At 40.7% G+C, this 26,476-nt stretch overlaps 1 protein-coding gene and 1 long non-coding RNA gene across 6 annotated transcripts in view; one reads left to right on the top strand and one right to left on the bottom strand.

The window, feature by feature from the left end:
* Positions 1-25,242, bottom strand: part of EPC1 (enhancer of polycomb 1) — a 64,076-nt gene extending 38,834 nt beyond the window's left edge. Inside the window, exons 1-2 of one of the 5 annotated variants that reach the window (XM_085050378.1) lie at positions 25,083-25,242; positions 24,256-24,359 (exon numbers count right to left, since the gene is read on the bottom strand). Coding sequence is in view for 4 of the 5 variants with exons in the window: in XM_085050374.1 (XP_084906500.1) it covers positions 9,616-9,768 (153 nt within the window). In the remaining variant the exon portion in view is untranslated. Of the gene's footprint in view, positions 1-9,615; positions 10,024-24,255; positions 24,360-25,082 lie in introns of those variants that run through there. The other 4 variants (XM_085050374.1, XM_085050376.1, XM_085050375.1 and 1 more) reach the window with 4 other exon arrangements.
* LOC146440829 (uncharacterized) overlaps positions 14,491-26,476 on the top strand; it is a 48,428-nt gene continuing 36,442 nt past the window's right edge. The window contains exons 1-2 of the long non-coding RNA XR_014849686.1: positions 14,491-14,657; positions 17,485-17,631. This is a non-coding gene — a long non-coding RNA (uncharacterized LOC146440829). The remainder of the gene's footprint in view (positions 14,658-17,484; positions 17,632-26,476) is intronic.

Here is a 26,476-nt window from a genome sequence, read left to right as displayed (position 1 = left end):
TTAGAAACACAAGAGAATGGGACATTTCAAATAATTAAATCCTGGGAAATGCCTGGAAGAAAAGATGTTACATACTACACAGAGTAACGTGGTGAACAATGATGGCACAAAGAGTGAAAAAAAAACCCAAAACCCCAAAACATTAAATCAAGTAAAATGCTTTCATATCTATGCTAAGAAGGGCATTTCCAGTGAGACTAACTGCAAATCAATAGTCTGGAAAAGCAACGTACACTGTTCTGCCACTTCCTAAACATCTTTAATTCACAATCATCACACTTTCACAACAACACACCCTGGCATAAAATCCCTGAGTTTTGAAAAGGAAAATCTGGAAAAAGAAGCCTATGCAGAATTCATCTTTGCATGCTAACACCTTCCCAGATGTTCCGCATTGAACATCTGACCAACAAAAAACCTGAAGATTACAGCTCTTCAAATCGTAACAGAAAACAGTAGCACTAAATGTGCATATAAGGCAGCCTTTACTACCAATCTCTCTCCTCAAATGTAAGCTTTGTAAGTCTTCCAGGCAGGCTACAGCATCTCTGATTTCTGTTTACAATTTGGAAGGAACCTTGAAGTCTTGAAATTGATATAAAGTATGAATTTAAATGGATGTTGGAAAGCAACCCTTTCCAAATATACCCTCTTGAAAGCTTCCAATTCAAAAAGCATTCATTTCTTAATTCCTGATTAAATAAAAAGGAAACAAATCTTTAAGTATGGTACTTAAACCTTAAGAGGATCATTTCCTCTCTCAAACTATATACCTGTGCTTGAAGAAACTGACAGACCAGAAAGTTTTCAGACTTTTATTCCATACTCAATTCATGCAATTCACCTTCACATATATGTTTACTCAGAACAGGATTAGTCCTTGAAAGCACATAAAGTGAATGCACAGAAATACACACACACTGGTGAAAGGGAGAGCAGACCATACCCAGTAAACAGGAAGAGTACATCTACAGACACAAAAGCAGCAGCCAGCATTTTCTGCCTGGTCATTTGATGTGTTCCTTGGTCCTAAAGCTAGTGTTTCCTCTTACAAGTACAATGTGGAAATGTAATAGAAAAACAACATGTAACTTCTTACATATACCTACAGCCTGCAAATGACAATATTCTGTTCTATCAGAGCAGATGCCCACACGTATACACATACTTGATCCTATCAAACAAAAACTTGAGAAAATATTGCATTAACTTACAGGTATTCAAGACTCACACTAAATAATCTTTACAAATTGATAAATAATTATATATACATTTCTGAGGAATATGGTCATATAATCAGGGCACAATTATTGTCAAAGTTACAAGCAAAGTGGTCTACTCAATGGAAAGATTAGCAGATTTAAGGGCTTGCTGCATTGCATATTCCTCCCACCTGAAACAAATCAATACTAGGCAGATTTCTATGAACAACTCCAATTTTACTGGAAAAGATACAGAATGTTAGCTATTAAAATGAAAATAAAACTAAGAGACATCACCATGATTCTCAAACATTAAGGTTACTGAACCATTGCCCCTACCATCACTAATATTCTTCTGCATACAATTAATACCCAACCCTTCGTTGAAGACATTACATGATAGATCAAAGCTGTGAGAGAGTCAAGAAGATAATTTTATGGGGCTCCTCCTTAAGGCCAGCTGTGAAAATTCCCAGGAGGTAAAGCCTTTCCACACAAGTCTGGCTTTAAAAATATTTACAGTTTACCCTGACACAAGCTCCTCTCCCTGACAGTTGTATTACTTCTTGTGCTTTCAAGAATACTGCTAACAAAGCTAGGTTTGCAGGTGTCCCCCTTTCCCTGGCTTAATGTAAACAACTGAAGACAGATTTTTAAACTCTTCCAACTGTTAAACATCCTCACTGCAAGTAAGTGAGTGCTAAGTAACTCTAACCTTTTTTTACCTGAAGTGTGAACACAGACAATTGATCTCACTGTAGTTAACTCTGCTATGCAGAAAGTCACTGCTTTTACATGACTTCTCTGTGTGCAATTATTGGAAAGTCCACAACAGGGTAAAAATAATTTGAGAATGCTTACATCAAACTGATTCCATAAGAGCAGTCTACATAGAGCTTTTCTGGGACAGTTTTCATAAGAGGAACTATACTGCTTTTGTATACATACTTAACTTGTAGGATAGAATCACAGAATATCCAGAGTTGGAAGGGACCCACAGGTATCATCAACTCCAACTCCTGGCTCTGCCCAGCACAATCCCAAGAGTCACATCACATGCCTGAGATCATTGTCCAAATAATTCTTGAACTCTGTCAGGCTTGGTGCTTCCATGGGAACCTGTTCCAGTGCCCAACCCTGCTCTGAACGAAGCAGCTTTTGCTGATATCCTCCCTAAACATCACCTGACACAGCTTCATGCCATTAAGATTATTGAAAATGTTCTAATTATCCTGCTTTCAAAAAGAAAAACCTCTTTCAGTATTAAGTACTATAGACAGAAATTAAACTACTACTGTCTGCCCATTCACATCCTCCATAGTTTCAAAAGAGAATTTGGACCTCCTGGAGAAGCCTCTGACATGCATAGCCAACTCCTACTATTTTCTGAAAGTTAAAGTATTTTCAGCATTACTTTAGAGCATACATACACACAACATACCAATATTACTTGCTTAACTGACAGCATATACAGAACACTACCTTATCAAACCACTTTCACAGCAGTCTGCTGCTCAAAACTGCAAGTTTGTGCCTGACTTCCCTATGGTGTAACAACAGAACATGATTCCTAAACTTTTACACAGAACTGTCAGTTTCCAGGAAGTTGTCAAATCCCAAAGGCACAATCCATACTTCTTGTTCCTAGATGAATGTCCATCCCAGTTAGAAATCAGAAGCAAAATTAACTCTGTCTCATTCCAGACTCAAATAAATTGCACCCATCTGTAACAGGAGTCTACATCATCACCAACCCTCTGACTTTAAAGGGTAAACACTACTGGTACAGGTGGGTTTCGTATCAAAGGACTAACAACATTCTTCAGGTAGCTGGAGGCAGTGTATGAATTGCTCACTATAGAAGCTACTCTTCATAACCTGCCAGATTTTCTAACTTGCATGAACGTTCAGGTGCACAGAAGAACTTCCAGTGTTAAACAGGACAGAAAGCTTCGGTGTAACTGAAGATGGAAAATGTAAGAAGTCATCACTATTACTCTTACACTTGACATTAGGCTCCACGTGTCATGAGCTGTCACATTTATTCTCTCAAAATTCTGTGGCTAAGTGTCTCAAGCCTTTTTCACACAGGTATATCTGAAACAAGCAACTAAGCTCAGTACCAAATTAAAAGGTAAAGTTAAGGTCATGATATGAGCTCACAGAAAAATCTCTTCCAGCTATGAACTGAGGTGTCTGTAGGCCATTACGTTGGACAAAACTGCAACAAGCCCTTGTTTCTGTGTTCTCCTACTATCAAACATGCAGGTTCTTGGAAATCTAATCTATGCATAAAGTGTATTTAAAATTATGCAAAAAAAAATTAGACTGGCATATAAAATTATTTGCTTTGCTCTGAGTGAACAGAAAATATGTACAAAGGGGAGCATGACAAACAAGAAGCAATACTCTTCCAGTTTACAGGACTCATGAATCAAAGAATATGCAAAAAGAGGTGTCTCTACTCTCCCCATTTACTTCAAAATCCCTTAATGTTTCAGCTGTCCTTTCCTAAGAAGAGGCCACTAAAGGAGTTCAGTTGTTCTGCTTAAGATTTCAGGACTTCTACAGATGTGGAGGAGGGCACAGATTTTCTTCTGTTAGTAAGCAAGAAACTTTATAGTGTCTCCTGACGCTTCACCAAAAAAAACCAACAACAAACAAACCCAGACTTGAAACTAATGATCCAGTTACAGTACCTGCTATGATTTTACATTCACATGATTCTGATTGCCCCAGCAAGATCCTAAAATACTCAATATCTGTGAGTTGTGCATCAGCAAAGCAGTGGTTATTTTAACAGTACTTAAGGCACCGTGCACACAATCAGAAATACACACCTTTATGAAAGCACTCACAGAATGCAAGTTCTTAAGCTGGCAAGAATGTAATGAAACAGAATGGAGAGCCTTTAGTGAAATTTCCATATGTAAGTTAACACTGTTCATACACTGACTCAATACATCTCAGCTACATGCTTACTTTACACATTTTGAATTCACGAGGGCTTAGATGGCAACACATGGGTGCCTCTGCGTACATTCCTTACCAGCTTTTTCCCTTGCTAAGCTAAAACCAGCTGTTTCAGCAGCAAGACACCCTGGATATGGTAGCCTCCCAATGCCTCCAGTACAGATTTGGGAAGAGAAAGACATTTTTCTGTGCAGATATGGCCTGAAAGAGATCTGTGCTAGCAGTGCCCAAGTTCCATGGAAAGGATGTGATCCATGAGCCTATCCAAACTGGGTAAATGAAAATTTACCCTGTAGTGCTTTGTTAAATTAAGAGACATCCTATCAGAGAACACCTGTGAAGTGTTCTGAGGCATCTGAATGAACATTAGCTTATCTTCACTTTGTATTCTACAGCATTCAGCTAATACTGACAGGTCATGCTGAAGGGGGAAAATTACATCTAATAACAAAATTTTACAAAATAAGCTTTTCTGAAACATCCCCAAAGCCAGGGCACGAAAGATAATACAACTGTGGATTTAAAGAGATCAAAAGCACAGTTTAAACTATTTCAACAGTTTGCTCAAACACGAGGTAACAGAGTATGACAGTATCCAGAGATGATAATTACACATATAGACTTAATTCCACCCGCTGTACAAGCTGTCAGTTACACCATGACACATACACAAAGGAAAACAGTAAGAACTGAATGAACAACTGTACAGATTATAATTCTGGACTCTGGGTGCTTAGTTCTTCTATCTGTAACTAGCCACCCTAACTAAAATTAGAAATCAAGCTTTAATTTTAAACTGTGAAGCTCAAGAAAACAACTCCACATAGTGCATCACTGTCAGAAATCTACTAGAACAAGCAAGCAGCTATTCCAGAGTTAAGGTGAGGACAAGGATTCATCACCAGACCAGGATCTCAGTCAGAAGAGGGAAATTAGGAATAATTCAATAAAGCAACACGACCCTCTCTTTCTCTCTCCTGCCTCAACACCAAGGACAGAGACACTGGCATTTAAAAAAGTTTACATAAATGAGAAAATGTATTTAACCTATAAAAACTTGAACACACAGAAGACAAAAACCAAAACTAGCATCCAAGACTTTAGCAGATGACAGTACTGTCAGCATTTACATGAGGATAACAAACTCACTGAAGGTAAAAATGAAATACTCCCCCCTCAAACCCATGACAATTCCCACACCCCTAGGGCTGTTATTAACTCTGGAAATGTCATCAACAGAGACAATTTTTTTCTATTAGGTAATTAATTTCTCTGATGTACTCCAAGGGACTTAATTAAAAGTATCTCTGCTCACACTAATCTTTGCTAGGGCACTGCTTCAACTAAGAAATTTTAATTTCACAAAATTTTAAATATGCCTTACAATGTTAACATGATGTGCTTCAAATGTATATGGCTTTGCTCCTTTTTTTCCAACTCTCTTAAATCAAACCAACTATGCTCATAGTAATTTTCCATAAGGATATATTTTTAAAATTATCTACGAAATCTCAATGCCCTCCAAGTTTCTACTTTTTGTCTAAGAGAACCTAGAGGCTAGGGATGCAGAGTGTGTTCTTTCTCCTTTCCTTTCAAAAAATGCAAGGAAAACAAGTGTAGTTTCCCTTCGTTTGCTTGGAGGCCATCAAATCTAGGCTGCCTGTAGAGCTAGACACACTTTCTTTCCAAAATGTTACTGAACATGTCCAAAAAGCTTCAGTCTGTCATATTTTTTTCAGTTTTTATCTTGCTTAACTGAAGTTACCTCTGCTCTGCTTTTCCAGCTCTTTTCAGTGTAGAATCTGAACTTCTAGCTAAAAGAAAAAGCAAAACACCCCTCAAAAACAAAAAACCACAGGGTAGACAAATGAATGCCTGTTTAAAAGTCCTTTATAAATGATAAACAAATCAACACTCCACCTACTTGTTTATTCAGTTATTAATGGACTTGAGAGCCAAATCTGCATTACTATATTAATAACAGTGGTCTGTTGTATGGTTCTCAGAATTATAGCACGAAGGATCTGTTTTGCACAAAAACAGGATTTTGAAATCATATAGCAGGTGTTTAGTGTCACGTAAGTTTCATTACATTTTGAAGGATTTTTTCTGAGATGTATATATCTCGTGATACTTTTCAGGTTCTTAGATTTAGCAACAGACTTGGCAACAGCCACAATGTGTTTACCTCAGAAACCTGGGAGCTAAACCAATTCTCAAAACACAGGATCAGTTGCTAACTTCCAGTACCACTGTCTGCATGTCAAAGAGTTTTTTACTAGTCTTTTACCTCCAAACAAAACCATTAACTGAAGCCACGGCCTGGAGCAAAACAAACTCTACTTGTAACGGAATTAACATCACTTAAGGCCCTCAGTTGTCACTTCCTTTAAAAGGGTTACTATATCCCTGGCATCAACTGCATATTTTAGAACTCTGATAGACTCAGCAAGGTTGTTTTTCCTTCAGAAGACTCTTGACAAAATATCACTTCTGAAGTTTCTAGTTGCAATAATGAAGATGCACAATTTTCGTTATTTATTTCTTTGTAGGAACAGGATGGGAGAAAGATAAGATGAAAGGGAAGCAAAATAAGATTCCTTTTTGTGCATCAAAACAGTAATTAGTCATTTAAATATCTTCTGACTTGATGCCTGAATATTAAATCTCTTTGATTGCATTTTTCCCTAGGGAAAGTTATTTAGTCAAGAGGAGAGCTCTTAGCTCAAATATGTGTTCATTTAAAATTACATTTATGCAAAACTCAAAGCAATGTTAGAATTCTATTTATAAAAAGTTATAAATGCTTATTCACACTAGTTGAAGACACCCTCTCCTCCAGAATCTTATGGACACTTTGCCATCTGTTTGTAATGAAAAACATCTATCATTTTTGTAAGCATTAGGGAAAAAATCCTCCAATTCAAGTCTTCAGCTACATAACACAAACTCCCAGCTTTCCAAAATCCTGCATGGCCTGAAGTCTGGGAAACAGAACAGAGTAGGGTATTGAACCTATGAGGTTTGCCACAACTTTAGTCATAGAATTGTGTCTCCCTGTTGACAGCAATAATATAAGCTGAAGAAAAAGCTTTTTAGGGTAACAAGAGGGAAGGAAGGAAATTCAGCAGGTTTGCAGAAACAATAAGGAATAGGAGTTTAATATCAACTGTTTTATGTAAGGAGGTCCAAAAAAGATTCAGAAAGACGCCTGTGTTTACTGATAGCAAATGAATTTCTCTTGGGGGTGTGTGCTTGTGTGTACACACACATTCAAAACAAGTGCAGGAGCAAACTTCAGCTGTAGGAAGTGTCTACTTACACCTAGAGCTAACCCTCGAAGCTAAATTTAGGAAACAAAAGCATCATGTTAACCACAAAACCAAGTCTTATAATTAATGTTTAAAATCTTTCCCTTGCCCATGACTGCTATTACTTAGGTAGGACATACATCTCAGGGTTTAGGGAAACTACACAGACAGCCCATGTAATTTTCTAGCCTGAAAACCTGTAACTGCCAGGCAAACAGTAAAAGAGAAAGACAGCAACGTGACATTTCTACATAAATAAATGCATGCATGCACTCTCACTTGCTTGGACTGAGAAATAAACACAACACGCATCAAAGCAAACAACACAATTTAAAATTGTGATACAAGAGAAAATCAAAGATGCTTTCTCTCATATTCAGAATCTACAGGTATCAATTCAGAATATATCTACTGTGCCCAAAAGAAACACTAGCAACCTAAGTACTGCTAGCTACCGCTTAAACACTCCTCAATGGATACCAGGAAAAAGTTTCAAGCATCTTCACAAAAATAAACACCACCAAAACATCCCGATAAAAAAGCAACCCACCAATTAAAAAAATAAAATAAAACCCACAAAACCACCACACTTTACAATATACATTTTAGCAGATGTTTAAAGCAGCTTATGACTTGCACAAAGACTTGGAAATGCTTAATTACGTTAAAATGCTATGGAGTTATGCTAAAAAAAGCCTCACAGAGTGGTAACTCTATGGACAACAACATGCAAGGTGCATTTCTCTCTAGAAATCTTTCTCCCTGAAGACATTTCACAAAAATTCACAGAATCCATTAAGTTAGTGTAACAAAGAGGAAACCCAATTTAAAGATGATACCTCTCTTAAACTAAATGTAACTCAAAGTGTGCTACAGTGTTGCTCTTAAGTAAGTAAGTAAGAAGTAACTAGAACTACAAATAGAAACTTTATTGCTTGCCACCTTCAAAGGACAATGCAAGTCTGACAGCTAGAAAAACTCAAGCCTATGAAACCCTCAGAGGCACTGCATATTCTGAGCTGGAAGGGACACACAAGGATCATTGAGTCTAACTCCTAAGCAAACGGCCCGTACGGGGATCGAACCCACAACCCTGGCGTTATTAGCACCCTGCTCTAACCAACCAGGCGAGTGTCACCTTTGTTCTTAGCACCAAATTTCAAAACCTGCTTACATAACTGTATTTCTACAGTACTTCCCTATTTGCTGTGCTTAATGCACAGATGGGCAGAACTGATTATACGAAGTAAATAATTAAAGATTTACAACACTGCAAATAGCTCAGTTCAGAGCAGGGTCTTCAACAGTAACAGTTACCGAGTGTTTTACCTTCAGCAATAACAGCTATTGTTGTTTCACCTATCTTGGAAAGTTCTGAATGAATGATTAAATTACCCTGAAGTTCAAAACGGTTTAAAGTTTTATCCTCCATTGAGACAGCAAAACCGAGCTGGAAGTGGTAAGACTTTTAGCCTCCAACACGGATTTCCTTACTCTGAGTAGTGCTTCAGAACTGACTTTCACAGGGACCATCACAACTTCACTCGCACCGCGCCTGTCTGAAGGCACTCGCAGGGTTTCCAGCGAAGCTAACCAGAAACCCTTCGCTTCCCATGGCTGGCAGGGCAGAGCAGGCACAGCCCCGCCGGCCGCTCTCCCGACGGGAACAGGGCCCGCGCGCGCTCCCGCCGCCGCGCGCCCCCCGCGGCGCCGTCCGGCTCGGCAGCGCCCCCCGGCGGGGCAGTGCGCGCACGGCGCCGCCGCCGGGCCCCCTCTGCTCCTCGCGGCTGCCGCACCAGGCCCGGCCCAAGGACCGAGACACAAAATGGCGGCCGCCCCGCGGTGTCACGTGACCCCCTTTGTGCCTTTCGGGGCCCCGCGGAGGGGCTGCCGGCGGCCGCGAAGCGCGGGCGGGGGGCGAAGCGGCCGCGAGGGAGCTCCGGAGGAGGGCGCGGTGAGGGACGGCCGGGCCCGGCGCCTTCCCGCCCCGGGTGTCCCCCCCCTCCCGGCGGGCGGGGAGAGCGGGGAGAAGATGGCGGCCATTTTGTGCTTGCGCAGAGGCGAAGGTGGGGGCCCGGGTGCGGGGGGGATGGTGGGACCCGGCCGAGGGGGGGGGGGGTCTCACGTACCGACTCCTCTTCCTTCTCCATGCCCGTGGGCATCTGCGGCACGGCCCGGTTAATGGAGGCATATTCGGCCAAGTCAGGCAGATCCTCGCAGCGGAAGACGGGCAGCGGCTTGGACGCGTCCAGCGCCCGGGCCCGGAACGACAGTTTGCTCATGTTAGGCGGCGATGGCGGCTCCGGCTGGGAAGGGGGGGGCGACAGCAAGCGCGCTCCGAGCTGAGAGCCGGACCCCGCCGAGCGATCTCATGGAGGGACCGGGGCTCCCCCGGCGGGGCGGGGCGCACTCCGACACGGGGCCCGGCGGCGCCCGCTGGCGCGGCTGGGCTGGGCGCTGGCTCCGCTCCTCCGCCGCTCCGGTTCCGCTCAATACGCCACGGCCAACATGGCGGACATTAAACCTCGACTGGCCGCCTCTTTCAGCCAACCCCAGCGCCACAGCCATTCCCACACTGCATCGCGCAGGGCGCGGGCACGGCGCCGCCCGGGGGGAGCGCGCGCGGCGCGGGCACGGCGGCGCGGGATCGGGAGCGCGGGACGCTGCGAGCGGCCCGAGCGAGATCGGGAGAGCGGGAGGGCTCGGAGCCGCCGGAGCGGGATCGGGGCGCCGGGATCGGGGGCGCAGCCGGGAGCGAGGGGGGCTTTAATCGGCGTGTGCGGCACCGCTCCCCGCGCTCGCCGCCGAGCTGCGCCGCGGAGCCGTTCTCCGCTCCTGCCGGGGTGAGGAAGTCGGGGCGGCCGCTGCCCCCAGCCCCTCACCCCGTGGGGGAACCTCCGCCGGAGCCGCGCCTAACCCTGACAGCTCCGGGAAACCTGGGCGAGAGACGCGGGAGGTGCCGGCCCCGACCTTTCCAGCCTCTCGGGGACCAGAGCGCGGGACAGCGGCGCGGGGTACTGAATTCACCCCGACCCGGGCGGGCTGCCGTGCCCCGAGCCGCGGCCGGAGCGGCGCCCCGCGAGCAGGGGAGTCCGACCGGGGAGCACCGGGGAGCTCCTCTCGCCCAGGGCCCGGCCGCAGCCCCGCAGCCGCCCGCCGTGCTTCCCCGCACCGCCGGACCGAGTTCGCGTCCGTGCTAAACGGAGGGGAAACAGGGGCACCTGCCCGAACACCGGGAAGAACCGTATGAACAGAACACCTCCACAATGGCACTGCCACCCCGTTTCTCGGAGGTTTTCACAAACTTAGTCCGGCAGCGAAGTGCAGACACGTGAACTGGTTTAACCCTTGCGCGGACTTAAGTTGTTATCAGTGACCCGCTCAAGCGAGCTCACCCCAGGCAAAGGGTAGAACTCACTTGAGCATGGCTGATTAGGGAAGCTCGTTTACATCTCAATGCGTCGATTAAATTGATGCACTGTTGGGCTCTAAGCTAGCGATCGGAAATGCCGAGTTGCCCCGGTCGCGGTGCTCTCCGCACAAGGCGCCGCGGGGCATCCCAGCGCGGCCACAGCAGCGGCAAACTCCGCTCCGCCAGCCCAGCGCTGCAGCCACCCCGTTAGGGAACTCTACACCCTCATGTATGTTCTTGCACCACGTTATAAGGTAATTCTAGTTCTGTAGTAAAATACATCTTACTGAAATTGGGCTTGTTTTCTTTTAAAAATGCGAGATAGTTGCGTTTTGACTGAATTTAAGCGTCCCTCCACTTTTAATGCAAAATACTGCAGTTTTTACTGTCGCACGAGAATCGGTAAGCAGAACATATTCTTTATCACATACTACTCTCGGGAAACAACATTCAGAAATATGGCATAGATACATTAAAAAAAAAACACTAGAAAAACCTTAGTTTCTATTCTAATTTCTAAAATTGCTAAGCAAACAAAAGCCAAGTTTTTAATCACATCACCTATTTAATAATTATAATACCACCATCCTCAACCTTAAGCAAGTATTAGACACTAGATGAAATATTACTAGATGCAGTTGTCAACAGCAGTTTCAAGCCAACTATTTGCATGTCTGTTTTCCTTCTAGGTTTCCCAAACTGCTTAAACTGCAAGACATTTGGCTTCATCACCTCTCTGGGATAATAAATTCTACCTGTACTGCAAATGGGTAATGCAGTGAAAGACAGCTGCTAGGGAGAATGAGACTTTTTTTTTCAGGAAGGCTTGGTTTTGTTTTTTTTTTTTTTTTAAGGAGAGTGGCTTCAACTAAGGAGTATCATTGTATTCATTTGTATCTCAGTAGTTACATCAGAACCAAATGTTTAAACATGCATATTGCTTGTTACTCTAAATTGTAAAGCTTAAAGCACACACTACCTAGAAATATAATCCTAAAATAAATTGCCCATAAAACATCTACACACTTTTCCACAAATACGGAATAATTTAGTTTATCCAATTAGCAGACAGGTAAGGTGCTGAAAAAAACCACAAAAAAAAAATCACAATATGCCATCATAGATTAGCTTTGACTTAAAAAATTAAATTAAAATGAAACACCTGCCAGCCAAGCAAAAAGTAAGGCCATTAAATACAACTCTCCACTTATGCTGATGAAAGGAAAACAATACATAATGAACATCATGAGAAGTGTTGAAAATATCCTGAACTATAAAGGAAGAATAATCAAGTTCAAACTTATCCTTAATTGACCTTTGCATTTCTAACCCTGCCACGGGCTTGAGAAAAGTGCAGAGCAAGCAGAACGGACAATAACATTTGGATACAAAGAGGACAGTGCATTAAGGAAAAGTTTTGGCCTGAAGCTCTTGGACTCATCAGTTTTTAATGTTTTGCCAATAAAAGAGATTGTGTTTAAATACTTTGTAGCAGAAGATGACTAGCTCTCAAAATTAATTTGCTAGTAAGATGAAAAGTGTGATAATTGAAAACAATGTGACATCAGCCCTGATGTCCATTCTATAAAAGGTAGTGACAGGAAAAAGTATAGAACATAACCAGACTGATGTTTCCATTTTACCTTCCTTTCAGTTGGAACAGGCAGGTATATTTTAGGTTTTTTCCATTTTGTAACTTTTACAAAAATGTTCACATTACATCTGTAGACATCAGTGCTGCACTATGACAGTAGCTGAAGTAGAATTGATACATTTTGTATAGTGACCAAAATACTCCTTGCAAGTTCTCAGTAAAAGATCAGTAAGTATAAGCTAATTTGTTGAACCAAAGTGCTATGTGTCTATTTATAAAATTGAACTGAAAGGTAAAGTAACTGAAATATAATTAAAAGCATGAATTGCTATTATTATTCTTTTTCAAACTGTTGAAATCATTTGGGGCATTTCTTTAAGTCTTTACCTTTTTATGATCTCAAAACAATTAAAAGAACAAGCTTTACTAAAATGGAATCACTTTGTGTATCAGCTATGTAGCTGGTAAATATAACCATTTCAATAGACATTCAAAAGTACTAAATTCAGACTGAGTATTATGACCAAAGATACAACTTGACCCGTAGAGCTACAGACAGGGGTAGGGGTCTCTTGGGCTCTCATCTAATTTGGGTTTGTGGAGCCCAAAAACATAACTTGCTATTTTGGTTTGCAAGTCCTGTGTGCTGTTTGACAAGTTTTTACAAATTTAAGTATTTTTTTTAGTTTTGTGGCTTACAATCTCTCTGAGTTCAAGAAAGACTTCCACTCATTTATTTAAGCGTGAATTGTAGCCTTCTGCAAATGGGTTTAATATTGTCTCCATTCTAGCAGCAATCATCACAAAAGCACTACACATGAGGTGCATAAACCACATGTCATTTTTGGTGCTTTCTGGAATCAAGCATTTTGTATTTTAAGGATTTAAAATTCTAGGAGACAGTTGTTCAACTCAAAAAAAAAAAAAAAGCTTTCTTAAGCATTTTTGGCTTGTTTTTTTAAATTAAGATTTGGTTGTATTTTGTATTACACTAAACTATACACTGACTTTCATATCCATAAATATTTGCAATTCTAAATTTTTGTCAGCCTGTGACTACCTTACACTCTGCTTCTAATAACCCCAGATTTATTTCTAAAGAAATTTTGTTGAGCTGGGTTTTCTTTAATTGCCATAAATGCTGATTATTCTGAACTGATAAGAAACGTCACTTGTCTCTCCCACCACACACACTCTCAGTACTCAAATGTTAAGAAATGGCACATTCTGAAGTAGTTATATTTGGGTTTCTTTCCAGAATGCTTTACTCTTAGTGGTATTTGGAAAGATACAGGTGACTCTTCTATTCTGCAGTAAGCTTTTATGGATTTTGTATGTATATTGCTCTTCCACATTTGCTGGTGATGCTACTGTTCAAATTTGCTTCTCAGCTACCTTTCTTGTATGCATTTTATAACATTTCAGATAGCTATATTATTTTAAATCATCTCAGTGAGCTCCTGGAGTTTGAATTAAAATGAGATGTGTGTATGCAAATATGACACTAGAGGTTCTTCATTATTTTATAAAATGTCATATTGCAATAGTAAGATGCACACAGAAATTATCTAAATAGCATGAAAATTTTAACCATAAATGTACTGGTGTATTTCTTAGTGAATTTCACCTTATTTACTTGTATCAGCTGTCTGTTTCAAGAGAGAAAATAGAACTGTCATACACATGTGAACAGTTCAGACACCATACTACAAAACTGGTGTGGAACGCTTCTGTGACCACTTTTTTGAAAGATAATTTAGTGTTTCATAACTTTGGTATCTCAAAGAATGGTATGATATATTCATGGAGTTATTTTAGGTGTTCATGTTTGCGGTGCAATGGGTGCAAAGCTTATTTGAAGTTCTCTAAATTATAATTTGAAGTAGTGACCAGGTAAATCTCTTCCTCCATTCTTAACTCAGTGAGGGGAGATTAATTTGTCTTACATGTGTATCCACATATATATATATATATATATATATATATATATATATATTTTTTTTTTTTTTTTTTTTTTTTTTTGGGGAGCAAGCAGGAACATGCACTGCATTGCCAAATCTTTCAGTTACCTTTCAGTTCCAGTTTGGACTGCAGAACACCAAATACAGATGGAGAAGGGATAATACTGCATGTAATAACCTATTTCAGTTACCATTCAACAGAATGTAAGTAAGCATCATCCTTTAGATTCCAAAACTGCCAACAAAATTTTAAATTTGGAGGTACAACAGGCAACATTTTTCCATGAGTGAAAGGGGTCAGATGCCAATTTAATGGTGTAATCTTCTTTGAGGATGTGTTGTCAGTCATAAATACTCAAAAGTTGAGTCCATCATCCTCAGGGAAACTAAACTCATCCTCAAATGGATATGCCATGGAGCCATATCCAAAAACTAAGGAAAAGCCACTAGCCAGCAATTTTCTTACTGAGAAGAGACAAAGCTAAGAGAGGAGTAGCAAAAGCTATTGCCAGATTTCTACTTTTCCAATAATGGCTAAACTCTTAGAGGTGGTGGAGGCAATTGTATCCATAGGAGGACTAGGAAGACTTAAAGAGGTACTAATGATTTAGGATTATTATTTTACAGACTCAACATTTGTCCCAACATCACCTGGACAGATAAGCAAGAAAATGGTAAAATGGGCTCTATCTGAAAGCATAAAGGATTTGATGGAACTCTTTTAGTACTGTCAGAAAAGAATCAGCTTCCTCTGTATAGCTTGTTTTGGAGACTTAAGTTTTTATGTGTCTAGGGAAAACATGTTATAGTGGAAGCAGTTATTCTCTTAGATACAGTGATGGTAAAAAGACACAAATTATGCTGAGACTCTTCTGTCTTGAAATACATCTTCCCCTGTGTAAGTTTTAATGGATTCAGAACAGTTATCCTAAGAATTTTATGAGTTAAAAGTGATTTATGAGTTTCTCCTACATGTTTTCATTCTATAATACATATCCCCCCTAAAATACTATGCTACACACACCTTGAATTCTTGATTTAGTCATCTTTATCAGCAACTCATTTCAAAAATTAATCTTTTAGGATAAAGTAGTAAGGTAAAGGGGGACAAAACAAAATCCAAAAATGTCTGGCTTTATGCTCTGGGTTAAAAAAAAAAAAAATCTTTATCCAAAACATTTTGTGCTCTGACATACAAAACATAATAATACTAAAATCACAATTTATTAGGAAAACACAGTCTGAGCTGGGTGGACTGGTTACCACCTCTTACTTAGGCATAGACTTCTACAAACATCAGATTATAACACATGAATAATTTCTGAGTCACGTAAATTTAATCACAAGATTCTGTATTATTTCTAGTAGAAGAGCCAGCAGAAGGGCTTTTCTTGCAAAAACACCCTAACACAAACAACAAAAAACCCAAGCAAACAAAACAAAAAAGCAAGCAAAACCACAACCAAATTTTAAAAAAACAGAAACAAACAACCAAATAAAAAAGCCCTATCTTCTCCTGTCAACAGAATTGCTAATTCATCAATCAAAGAGCAAAGGGTATATAACTTTGATATTCTGCATAGTATAAGGTGGAAGGCTAAAAAAGGACAACAGAAGTAGAGAAATTATAACTGCACATGGGTCTGTACACTGTCCCAAATCCTTCAATTGACCATTAAGCGAAAAACAAACAAGAAAATCCCCACCACAAACACACACACCTCACCACTACATAAACCTCAACTGCCAGTGCTCACACCCTGACCTGGGATAAAGGGGTGAACTGGGGACAGGATCTGTGCCTTTGCATGACTTCAGAAACTCTACTTCTACTCTGGTACTTGCATGGCTCTATGTAAATGCAAATAAAACAGCAAATTCAGTTCAATTGTAAGATCTGATGTCTTATTATTACATGCTCTAACTTTTTAGATTTTTACCTTACGCTCCCAAGACAGAAATCCTGTCTTGCAAGTCAATCTATGAGAGATTGTTTCAAGTGCTTCAGGGTTTCTGGTTAGTATGATCAGGTATTTTCAGAACTTCAGAAGTGCGTTGCTGATGTTAAATAATGTGGAGTTAAGTTAATGTGGAGTTACTATATAAAGCCAAATGCTTTAAATTGCAGTTCCTGAATCAGAATGAAAGTAGGTTATCTGCTTCCCTCAGACAATTGAGGAAAACATTGACTTATACCTAGATAGGAATTAGCTCGGCTTCAGAAATCTTTTGATGCAGGAAAGTACATTTGCATCTTGGAATGAAAAGGCATTTCCTAACATATATATTTAGATTTTTTGATTTTAATGTTAGTGTGATCTACCTACATAGCTACACTGTGAGTGAACTCTGAATTCTGCATAAAATTAATACAAATATGTTATTAAATACCTTATACACGCTATACCACCTTACTTAACATATATACCTTTCTCCAAAGAAAAAAAAATACAAAGCTGAGTTAGCTTTTGAATTTCAAAAGCTTGTTGTTTTTAGTCTGCAAGAACACAAATATTCTTTCAATTTTAGAAGTGGATTTTTTACACACTGTAGCTTGATTTACACTAAATTAAGCATGAGTGAATGTTATAAAAATATTGCTTGTCTTCTGGGATACAAATAATCATGATCATATTTATATCTGAATGTTTATATATACACTTCAGAAAGCATAAATTAATAATCCTGCATTAGTGGGAAAAAAAGGCCTAATGAATTAAGTTTGGCTGTAAATATCCAGCAGAGGAGGCTAGTTCTGAATATAGAACTGATCAGATGAGACTGTTTTGAGATATCTATGTCTGTATATCTTTAAATGATAGCAGAGGCATAAAAATATAAAACTCTGACAGGGTTAACCCGAAGAAAATACATTTTTTGAGGTTTTTCAATATTTAGAGAATGCCAACAATTTGTGGGAGATGGGCAGATGTTGAGAGGGAAGTGTTTTGGTTTAGATGCAAACATGAAGTTGCTGTGAGAAGAAAAATAGAGAAATCACATTAGATTATTTTCTCTGTCACTAATGTAGGTGGGATATGGAAGCCCGAGGTGCTGTGGTATCACTGGCGTTTTCTTCTCACCTCCCCTGTGAAATCCCCAAATCTGCTGCAAGGGCAATCTGAGATACACAGCCAAATGGAAAGTGATTTTCTCAAATCATTTAGATTACAAGCAGGTAAGACTTTAACCCCCTTGTCCATCTCCAATCAAGACACTCCATTCTCATTCTCCTATTGAGCAATGTGTCAGTTTCACAGCTCTTTTGACATTCTGCTCCTCTGACCAAGAGAACACGACAGAGCCCTGTCATTAACACTGGGGTTATGCACCAGCCTGCTACTGGTCACAAGTGCCAAGTCTGCTGAACTTCTGATTTATAAGCAACTCAGGAAGGGTGTTAGCATAAAGAGACACAACCTAATCAAAAGAAAAATGCCAAAGGAGAATATGAAAGTTGGGAAGGAAGACAGTTTCTCATATAAAAGTAGCTCATCTGGAAGTCTGCTTGACTAGACCTTCCAAATCCTACAGATTCCCAAAACGCCCAATTTTTAACTTGGATATTGATTCAGAGATGACAAAAGAAATCAGAATACTTTCTTATGGAATCTTCATTCATTTTGTCCTTATAGATGAACATGGGCTAAACAGAAAGTGTCTATACAGAGTCATCAGATGTATGTTCCCACCCACCATTATCCAGCATGGTTTCTCTTTAAAATATGTTGATTATGGCACTTTTCTTGAATTGTGAACACACAATAACTTTGTCTAAAGATATCAAGATGTTCTGCCTTCTGTGGATACATTTCAGACCATCAGAAATAACATAGCTGCTCTGCATCATAACATTTTAAACTAAATTTTAAATTTTCTTGAGAAAAAAAAAAACTCTGAATAAATCCATCCAGGTAACATGCACTGTCTACACCTGGCAGTACAGATGAAAATCTGTCGGGTAGAAGGACACTTTCAAGAAATTATCCTTTTAGACATCAGATTATAGCAGCACCAAGATTCTGTAAAAATACAAAAATAAATAAATACATGACCTAAGGGATGCCCATAACCCTGAAGTCCCCAGATCTGAGTCACCTGATTTTTTATTGTTTGAACAAACATGGAAAGCTCACTCTTAAGTGTGTTAACGAATGTTCCAGACACACACCCCTGTGAGGTCAGAGGCCTTGCTTCCATTTAGCAACTTTCTCAAGGCTCTGAAGGGGAGTGAGGATTAAGAGCTAACTTTTCATTACCTAAATCATGCACAGGTCAGTATTGGCAAACTCAGGGGCATGGGATATGTCTGATTAAGAGAGGACATTCACATCTAAGATAGTCACAGGAGGCAGATAGAGACCTGACCAGGATATGAAGTTAAGTCCATAATATGGTTCTTATCACAGCAGAAATCCAAAATTTGGTTGTGTGTGTTTGTTTGTTTGTTGTTTTTGCTGTTGTTGGGGTCCTTTTGTTGCTTGTTTTTTAAAGTTGTGATTTACTTGATCTCTTTCTTTCCACTGAGGATTACAGATTTAATAGTACTCATCTAAAGGCAGGTGAAAGATGTTCTACAAAACACGTATGTGGTACAGGGATTCCAATCCACTCAGAAGTACAATTTACTAGAAATCCAAGGAAGCGCAAATTAACGCCACCTTACAGGCCCATTTCCCAGATCTCTAACCATGCACTTGTCCCAAGGAAAAACTGAAATGGAACTTGACAAAAAGAAGACTGATCTGGGAGGAACAAATCTGCTCACTCTTCCTTGGAATTTCTACATTTTACATTTAAACATTATTGAGTAAAATCCATGAAGCAGTTCGGGCAGCAGGGATGAGATCCAGCCCCACCTTTTCCCTCTTCCTCTGGAAATCCTAGTGCTCAATGCATTGTAAAATCTAACTCATTCTTTTCCCATTCCCTAATCAAAGTGATCCAGGTTCTCTTCAACAACAGAAAGTAGAGAGTCAGCATCCCACCATTTCCAATCCATTACAATCTGTTCCAAGCTGGAATTCCCATGGACTATGTGTACAGCTCTTGCTATTTTTACTGGTGCTCAAAGCAATAGACATTGCATCTGTAACTACTGTTTTCTGTGGTATGGTGTTGGATGGCTCTGAGCAACTTCCCATTTACCATCCAGGAGCTCCACAACCATCCCAGCTCCCTGCACAAGTAGTGAAGACTAGGACTCACATGGTATTTGGCAGTTCCCATCTCTCTGTTGTTTATACTGGGAGGTAAGCAGAAATAATATTTTTTAGCAAACATAGTGACTTTTTAAGCGGTGCAATACCTTCTGACCATCAATTTTAGGCTTCAGCTATTGTCAATAGAGAACTGATGAACAAACCTTCCTATTAAGGATGTTTGTAGTATTGGTATTACCTTGCTCCTGGACAGTCCAGTGGTAATACACTATACTGGAAATGTGACCTAGCAAAGAGCCTAAAGAAGCCCACAGGACCTGAAGCCACTGGTGTGTGGTCACATCTGTCCAAGGCATATTTTGTTGCTCACAAGAGCAAGACAATAATTCTATTTCAAAGCACTGACATTTCCCCACCCTATATACTTACTAAAGAGTTTAAAATCTAGGATTGTCTCTTCACTGCAACATGAATTAACTTCTTGTAATAAGAGAGGAAGAATATGAAGAATGCTAAAAGGTGGATGGATGTGGTAGCTATAGCAGGTTCTCTGGCATATGGGGGATAGAGCAGGTTACTTCACACTGCTGAAAGGTCACGCGAATATCACTCTGGAAGAGGTGTGGAGAAACCTAACTTTCTAGAAGATGAGAGTCTGAAGCAGGCATGTAATATATTGTCCTTTTTTCAGAGCTGGGAAACAGGTGATCCTTGAAGTAAGTTTTAAAGTAATCATTCATTGCTACAAGTTGATGCTGACAAGTATGATGTGGAGAAGTACAGCTAGCAAAGACATGGAGTAAGAAAGGTGAGAAACAACTCTATGTCACAAGGTGTTAAACATAAAGATAGCCACCCCTACCCTTGAAACCTTGTTGAATCAAGGACACAATGAATCTCTAGAACCCTGAAAAGATAATAGACAGGAGTCCCAGGCACCAAGGTATATCATCAGTACAGGAAACTGGAGAGCACAACACATGAGTGAGTGAAACAGGGGGTGTGGCTTTTGTTTGAACTGAGCCCCAAACAACATTCTTTTACCCCATCAGCCCACTTCTGAGGAACTGTTTTCACAGTATTTTGGTTAACTTTGAAAGTTGATTTTATCTGCCTCGCATCTACACATCTTGCACTTCTATGACAATTTGAGACAACCATTTTCGCTGTGACTCTTACTTGAGTATATATTACTAGTAATATTAGTAAGAGGAATGTCACAAAGGCATAAAGAACATTTTGGTCAGTCAGGTTGAGTTAAACTCTTGAAAAAGATTGGTTTATACCAGGATGCCATACTTCAAATAGTTTTAAGCCAAGAGGCCCGAATATCTTTGAAAGGTGTCTGGAGTCTATATAGACTTTCTAGGTAAAATGGAAACTGTACTAGGAGAAAAATACAGTAGTTTTGCCACCTTAGACATGGAGGGATATATAAGGGAGAAAATTATACCCACCAAAAAAAAAAAAAAAAAAAGAGTTCTTATGCTTTAAGTCCTGGAATTCCACATACACGTATTTCAGAAGGAGCAAGTGGGGAAAACACATTAAAGGTTGAAGCACCCCACAGTAATGACTCTTCCAGGCAGAAGATGCAGGAGGTAAATTAGTTGCTATTTAGATTTGAGAGGATGCAAAATCTTAAATGCTTTTTATTCCTTATTGGCAACACAATGGCTCAAAAATGAAGGAAGAGATAAGTGAGAAAACCACTGAATTGCAGAAGATCAGAACTTCACTCTTCTCACCTTATGATTTGATGGGAGTAAAACCAGACTTTCATCAGATGCAGCTTCGAAGTTGCAAAACCACAACCAAAGTTAAAGAGTAACCCCATCTGAATGGGAGAGAGAGGAGCAAGTGTGAAGCAAATTTCTATTCAGATTTCATGTTCTTGCTGACTTCACTGATCTCAAACTGACTCTGAGCAGCAAGATCACAACAGTTTGTTCATGGCCTGCATGCACAGGCTGCAGCCACAAGAAATCATCACTTTCATGGTATGGGATGACAAGAGGAACATGAAAATACCTTCAGTAAGTACCTCAGTTTATCATTTGCTCAGTACAGTTGTCCATGGATAAGCACACTGAACATTGGTCTAAACAATGTCAAAAAAGAAAAGTTGCATCAGAATTAAAAAACCCAGTGATTCTCTAAGATTTATAATTATTGTAATAGATTCAACAACAACTGGCACTACTTCCATTGGCATAAATTGTGCCCAAAATGCCAACTTTATATCCTAATGATCAGGTCTCATAAATGGAAATGGAGGATGGCCAAAATCCACACTTTCTAAGAGGGTTTGTATCTTGATACTTGTCCTCAAGATCTAAGAGTTGTACCAGGACACCAAAGAAATAATGGTCATATTGCACTGTCATAGGCCACCAGGTCTCTGCTCCAGCCAAGAATCCATAAAAGCAGATCTTGCCTGACAGAGCAGAGATGATAAAAGCTGACTGCTCTCTTGGATATGTTTGTTACTGGAAGAAGGTTGCAAGATGTATTTTACCTAAGATGGAGGCAAAATTTCCCTTCCTTTAAAAAAAGATAGTAAATAAGAGACTATTACAGAGATCTACGGAAGTTGTGTATCAGTTTCCATAAAACTAATTAACTTAATGAGCAAACTTTCTTTTAAAACAAAATCTAAATGCCTTTTTGAAGATTTAAACATTCATGAGAAATAAAGAGAGTGTTTCGAACTGCCGATTATTTGTCAAATTTATTCTTTGAAAATACTGAAGACATTGAAATGTAAAATAGATGCAAAGGCCTCTAAAATTGTCAGCTTTTATCACTCCAAAATAACAGGCACACTGATTCCTTAGAGATGTGTTAAATTTAATGTTAAATTTGTTCCTGAACCTGTTGAGTTTCCAATATATGCTCTGATCATGGGCTTGACTATGTCTTCCCACCCATCTTAGAACATTAATCACTTCTGTTTTCTTACACCTAATATGGATGTTAGCAGAAAGCCTTGTAATCCTTTTGCACTTAGAACGGAGGTGATCTGTAGGTTGTAACAAAAGAAAACAACACACATTAACATATATCTATTTATAAATACTTGTAAATTGCACGTTCCACTTAGCAACAATAAAAAACCCACCCACCTCAGGTGAATCCTCTTACAATCCGAAGGACTATGTCAGGTTTTCCCTTCTTTTCAACCCCACCTTCATCCACAACACAAACTCCTAAAGACCTCACCAGGAGATTTGCATATGCAAGCACAGGAACAAGGGGGACCTTAGGGCTTGATAAGCAGCCGTGGATGGAACCTCTAACTTCACAACAAGCAAACAATGGACTAGTTGCACAATAAGTGTGTGCCAAAGCCTTCCATATTGGCTGCAAAAAAAGAATTTAAAAACCTTTCATCTGCAGCCTCTAGAAAATAATTTTGGGGGTGGGACCGAAAATCTCATCCCTGAAGAAAACTGGACTCTAGGTACAAGATAGAAAAAAAACAAAAATTAAGGATCTGCTTCATTACACAAACCAGCGAAAGGGTGAGGTCATGCCTCTGCCGGGCCATAGTTCATGCGACACTACCATTTTCCAGAGCTACAATTTCATCGTCATCCAAACTAATTTGCGGTTACTTTTGATCCAGAGAAAAGGCAAAGATACAATAGATCAAGCCGTGCCCCACCTTTCTCCCCCCGGCCCCCTCCCCCTTTAGAGCCAGGGACACGAATTGTTTCGGAGCCCCACAGCGCCACCAGCACAGAGCAATGCAAAACAAAAAAGATCTCCCACCGGGTGAAAAAAAAAAAAAAAAAAAGAAAAAAAAAAAAAGGAAAGCGCCTAGAAAAATGCCAAAAATTACAAAATGTCTCCCAAATGTACCTTTTTGGAAGAAAAAGATCAAACAAAGCACTCAACATCTCCCCCCCCCTCCAAAAAAAAAAAAAAAAAGAGAACAAACAACCCAACACCAAGACATCTAAGTGAAGTGTGGGGAAATAAGAACCTTTATATAACTAATGCTTTAAGCTAATTACCACAAGAGCTGGAATTTGTAAATAAAAAGGTCACTGTTTAGTAAGAGACGTAACTTAATATAAACCCTCTTATGTCCATCTCCACCTTCACCATAGCAAGGGCAGTTTTCCCCCTTACTTTAGACCAAAGTAATCCATCAAGAGCCATCACAAATGGCATTGTAAACTCTTTTAGCCACCATCAGACCATACAGCAGCAACATAATATGCTTCTTTATACACGAGAGCTGCATTATATTTCTATAGACAGTCACATATTTGGTCCTGGATCCGTTTATTACTCGGTAAAGAATTCCCCCTTACCCCCCCCGCCCCAACAAAAAGCCAGAACCAAAAACAAAACCCAAGTCCATCTGGAAAATATTTGAGTTCTTCTACTCCTAAATTGAAGTGAAATTGTTTTTAATATTCGCCTGTATAAAATTTTCAAGAGGAAACAAAACTGACTTCAGTAATTGTCGCTATTAAGGAGACACCGTTGGGTGGGATACACATGAGATCAAAGCTATGAAAAATACAGGACTACGTTTTGTTCATCAACACAACGAAAATCCTCCACAGCACTAATACACGCCAAAACCCCGCAGAAACGAATATTTTCGGTTAAAAGCACAAACTTACCTTCGAAGAAGGCAGCCCTTGCAAAAGGGCTGTAACAATATGGACTGCATACTCGCTCTCCTACAACCAGCCACCTCCATGCTGCAAAGGGCTTCCCGAACATCCTTAAAATATTTCGCAAATGCAGAAAGTGAGACTTTTCTTTCCTCTGCTTTTTTTTTCCCCTCCCTCCTCTCTCTCTCTTCTTTCCTCCCGCTGCCCGTCACCCCGCCAGGATCGCCGGGCGAGGAAGGAGGCGGCTGGCCGAGGGTCGGCGGGCGATGCCGGCGGGCGGCCGCAGCCGGGGCGGGGGACTCGGTGCCGCCGGGGTCACAACTTTGCCGGGGCCGGCGGTGCCTCGATGGGCTCGGCGGGCAGCGGCGCCCCCGCCCGCCCCCCGGCTCCCCCCGCCGCCGCCGCCTGGAAAAATGCGGTGTGCCATTTTACACCCGCCTCTGGAACACACGGGACCAAAGTCTAGCGCTGGTTTTCGGTGACACTGCAAAACTACGGCTCGCCCCGCGCAACCCCACGCCTCATCCTCCCCTCGGAGAGAGCGGCCGCCTCTCGAGAATTAATAAAGAAAGACAGCCGGAGAAAATAATTCCGAGACTTGGCCGTTTTGCCTCCGTCCCTCCCCCCGCCCCCGCCCCCACTCGGAAGCCCGCAGCAAGTTTTGCCGCCCGGCGCATCCCTCGGCCTCCCTGCCGGCACCCCGCACCCCGCCCGGCAGCCGCGCAGCATCCCAAAGAGCCAGTCATGCCTGAAACAAAATCCATGGTTCCTGGAAAGTGGGCAGCCTTCAACCCCAACTAATACTCGATTTACTTACAATTATAAATACCTACCTTGTGAAAGAACTAAATTAACACTAAATTCAACAGATACATCCGTTACGGCAGGAATAGTTTTTCCATAAATACTGTTTTAAAAACCCCTCCTTATACTGACTGACAGAATTCTACCATGCTGCCCACAAACAAAATGGCTGTGGCACCGAGTTTTTTGGTTCCTCCCACTGTGCCTCCCCCTGGCCTCCAGGAAGTGGTAGAAATCCAAAATAAAATCCGCACGAAAAGTACAATACATCAGCCAAACTCCGCACGGCACCTCCACACAGCATCGGGAGGGAAGCACATTCACCAACATTGTAGTTTCTCGAGGATTTTTATTGTTTTTAAAAGGGCATCAATCACTGAGAATTTACATCACTGTGTAATTTGAACTTCCTGCTTTACATATTTATAAGGTCTTTCACCTATCTTGGCAGGCTTTCAAATGAAGTGGGTTGGGAAATTTGATGCTGTGGCTCCAGTTTGTGAGCTGAGTCAGGTAGTGCGTGCTGGAGCTGGGCTCGGAAAAGACGGGCAAATTCTGACACCTTCTCTGTGCAGCGCAAGATTAAATAATCCCCCTGACATATCACAGCCTCGGAATTGAGCATGTGGGCACAGGGAGGCCCTTGGAATGAGGATTCTCAGCGCAAACTGAAATTTAGGCCTCTTCCACATAAAGACACCCTTTGTAATATTTATAATTTTGCATTTGTGGTCCACAGCAGTCTGCCTGAATCTTGAGCTCTGTGGAAATAATCTTGGATTTTCTCTTCTTATGACCCCGTTTTGTGTTGCAGCCCTTTAACTTTTACGACATTCACCTTAAAATGAAAGTAAACAGGAAAATACTGCTTATTTATATTATGGTTTATGATAAAAATATTCACTATGTGGTCCTCTATCTGAGCCACCAATCTTGCCAGGCAATAGCACAGCTCCTCTCGCACGCTGCCTCGTGGGCTCCGCAGGGCCTGATTCATTTCCCAGGAGAATCCTTTTCCTGCCTTTAGGAGGAGTTACAATGGAGACAGGCTGTCAGACCTGCTGAGCCTGATCCAGCCCTAAATTAAAAGATTTGAATTAATATTCTCACCTACTGCTATTGTAAACCTTTTTCAGAAGCACGGAAAAGAACAGTAGAATTTGTGAGGTTTTTCCTGAACAGCTTCATATTTGCAAGTCTTAGATTAAAAAAAAAAAAAAAAAGGATCTGCAGAGAATTTGGAGCAAATTTTGCCATTTTTATAATTTGTTTGTGTTATCGTGTTATCTAGCAGCCTTAATCCTGAACTGTGATTATAATGTTATATCGTATAGGAATATAGGGCAAAAAGATAATTCCTGCCCTGAAGAGCTCAAAAGTATAAGACAAAAGGCAGCAGATGGCTATGGACAGATGAGGGAAA

The sequence above is a fragment of the Lichenostomus cassidix genome, chromosome 2, assembly GCF_008360975.1.
Source record: "Lichenostomus cassidix isolate B80296 chromosome 2, HeHo_3.0, whole genome shotgun sequence".
Classification (NCBI taxonomy): Eukaryota; Metazoa; Chordata; class Aves; order Passeriformes; family Meliphagidae; genus Lichenostomus; species Lichenostomus cassidix.
Note: the sequence above shows the minus strand (reverse complement) of the source record. Positions and strands in the feature narration are given on the sequence as shown.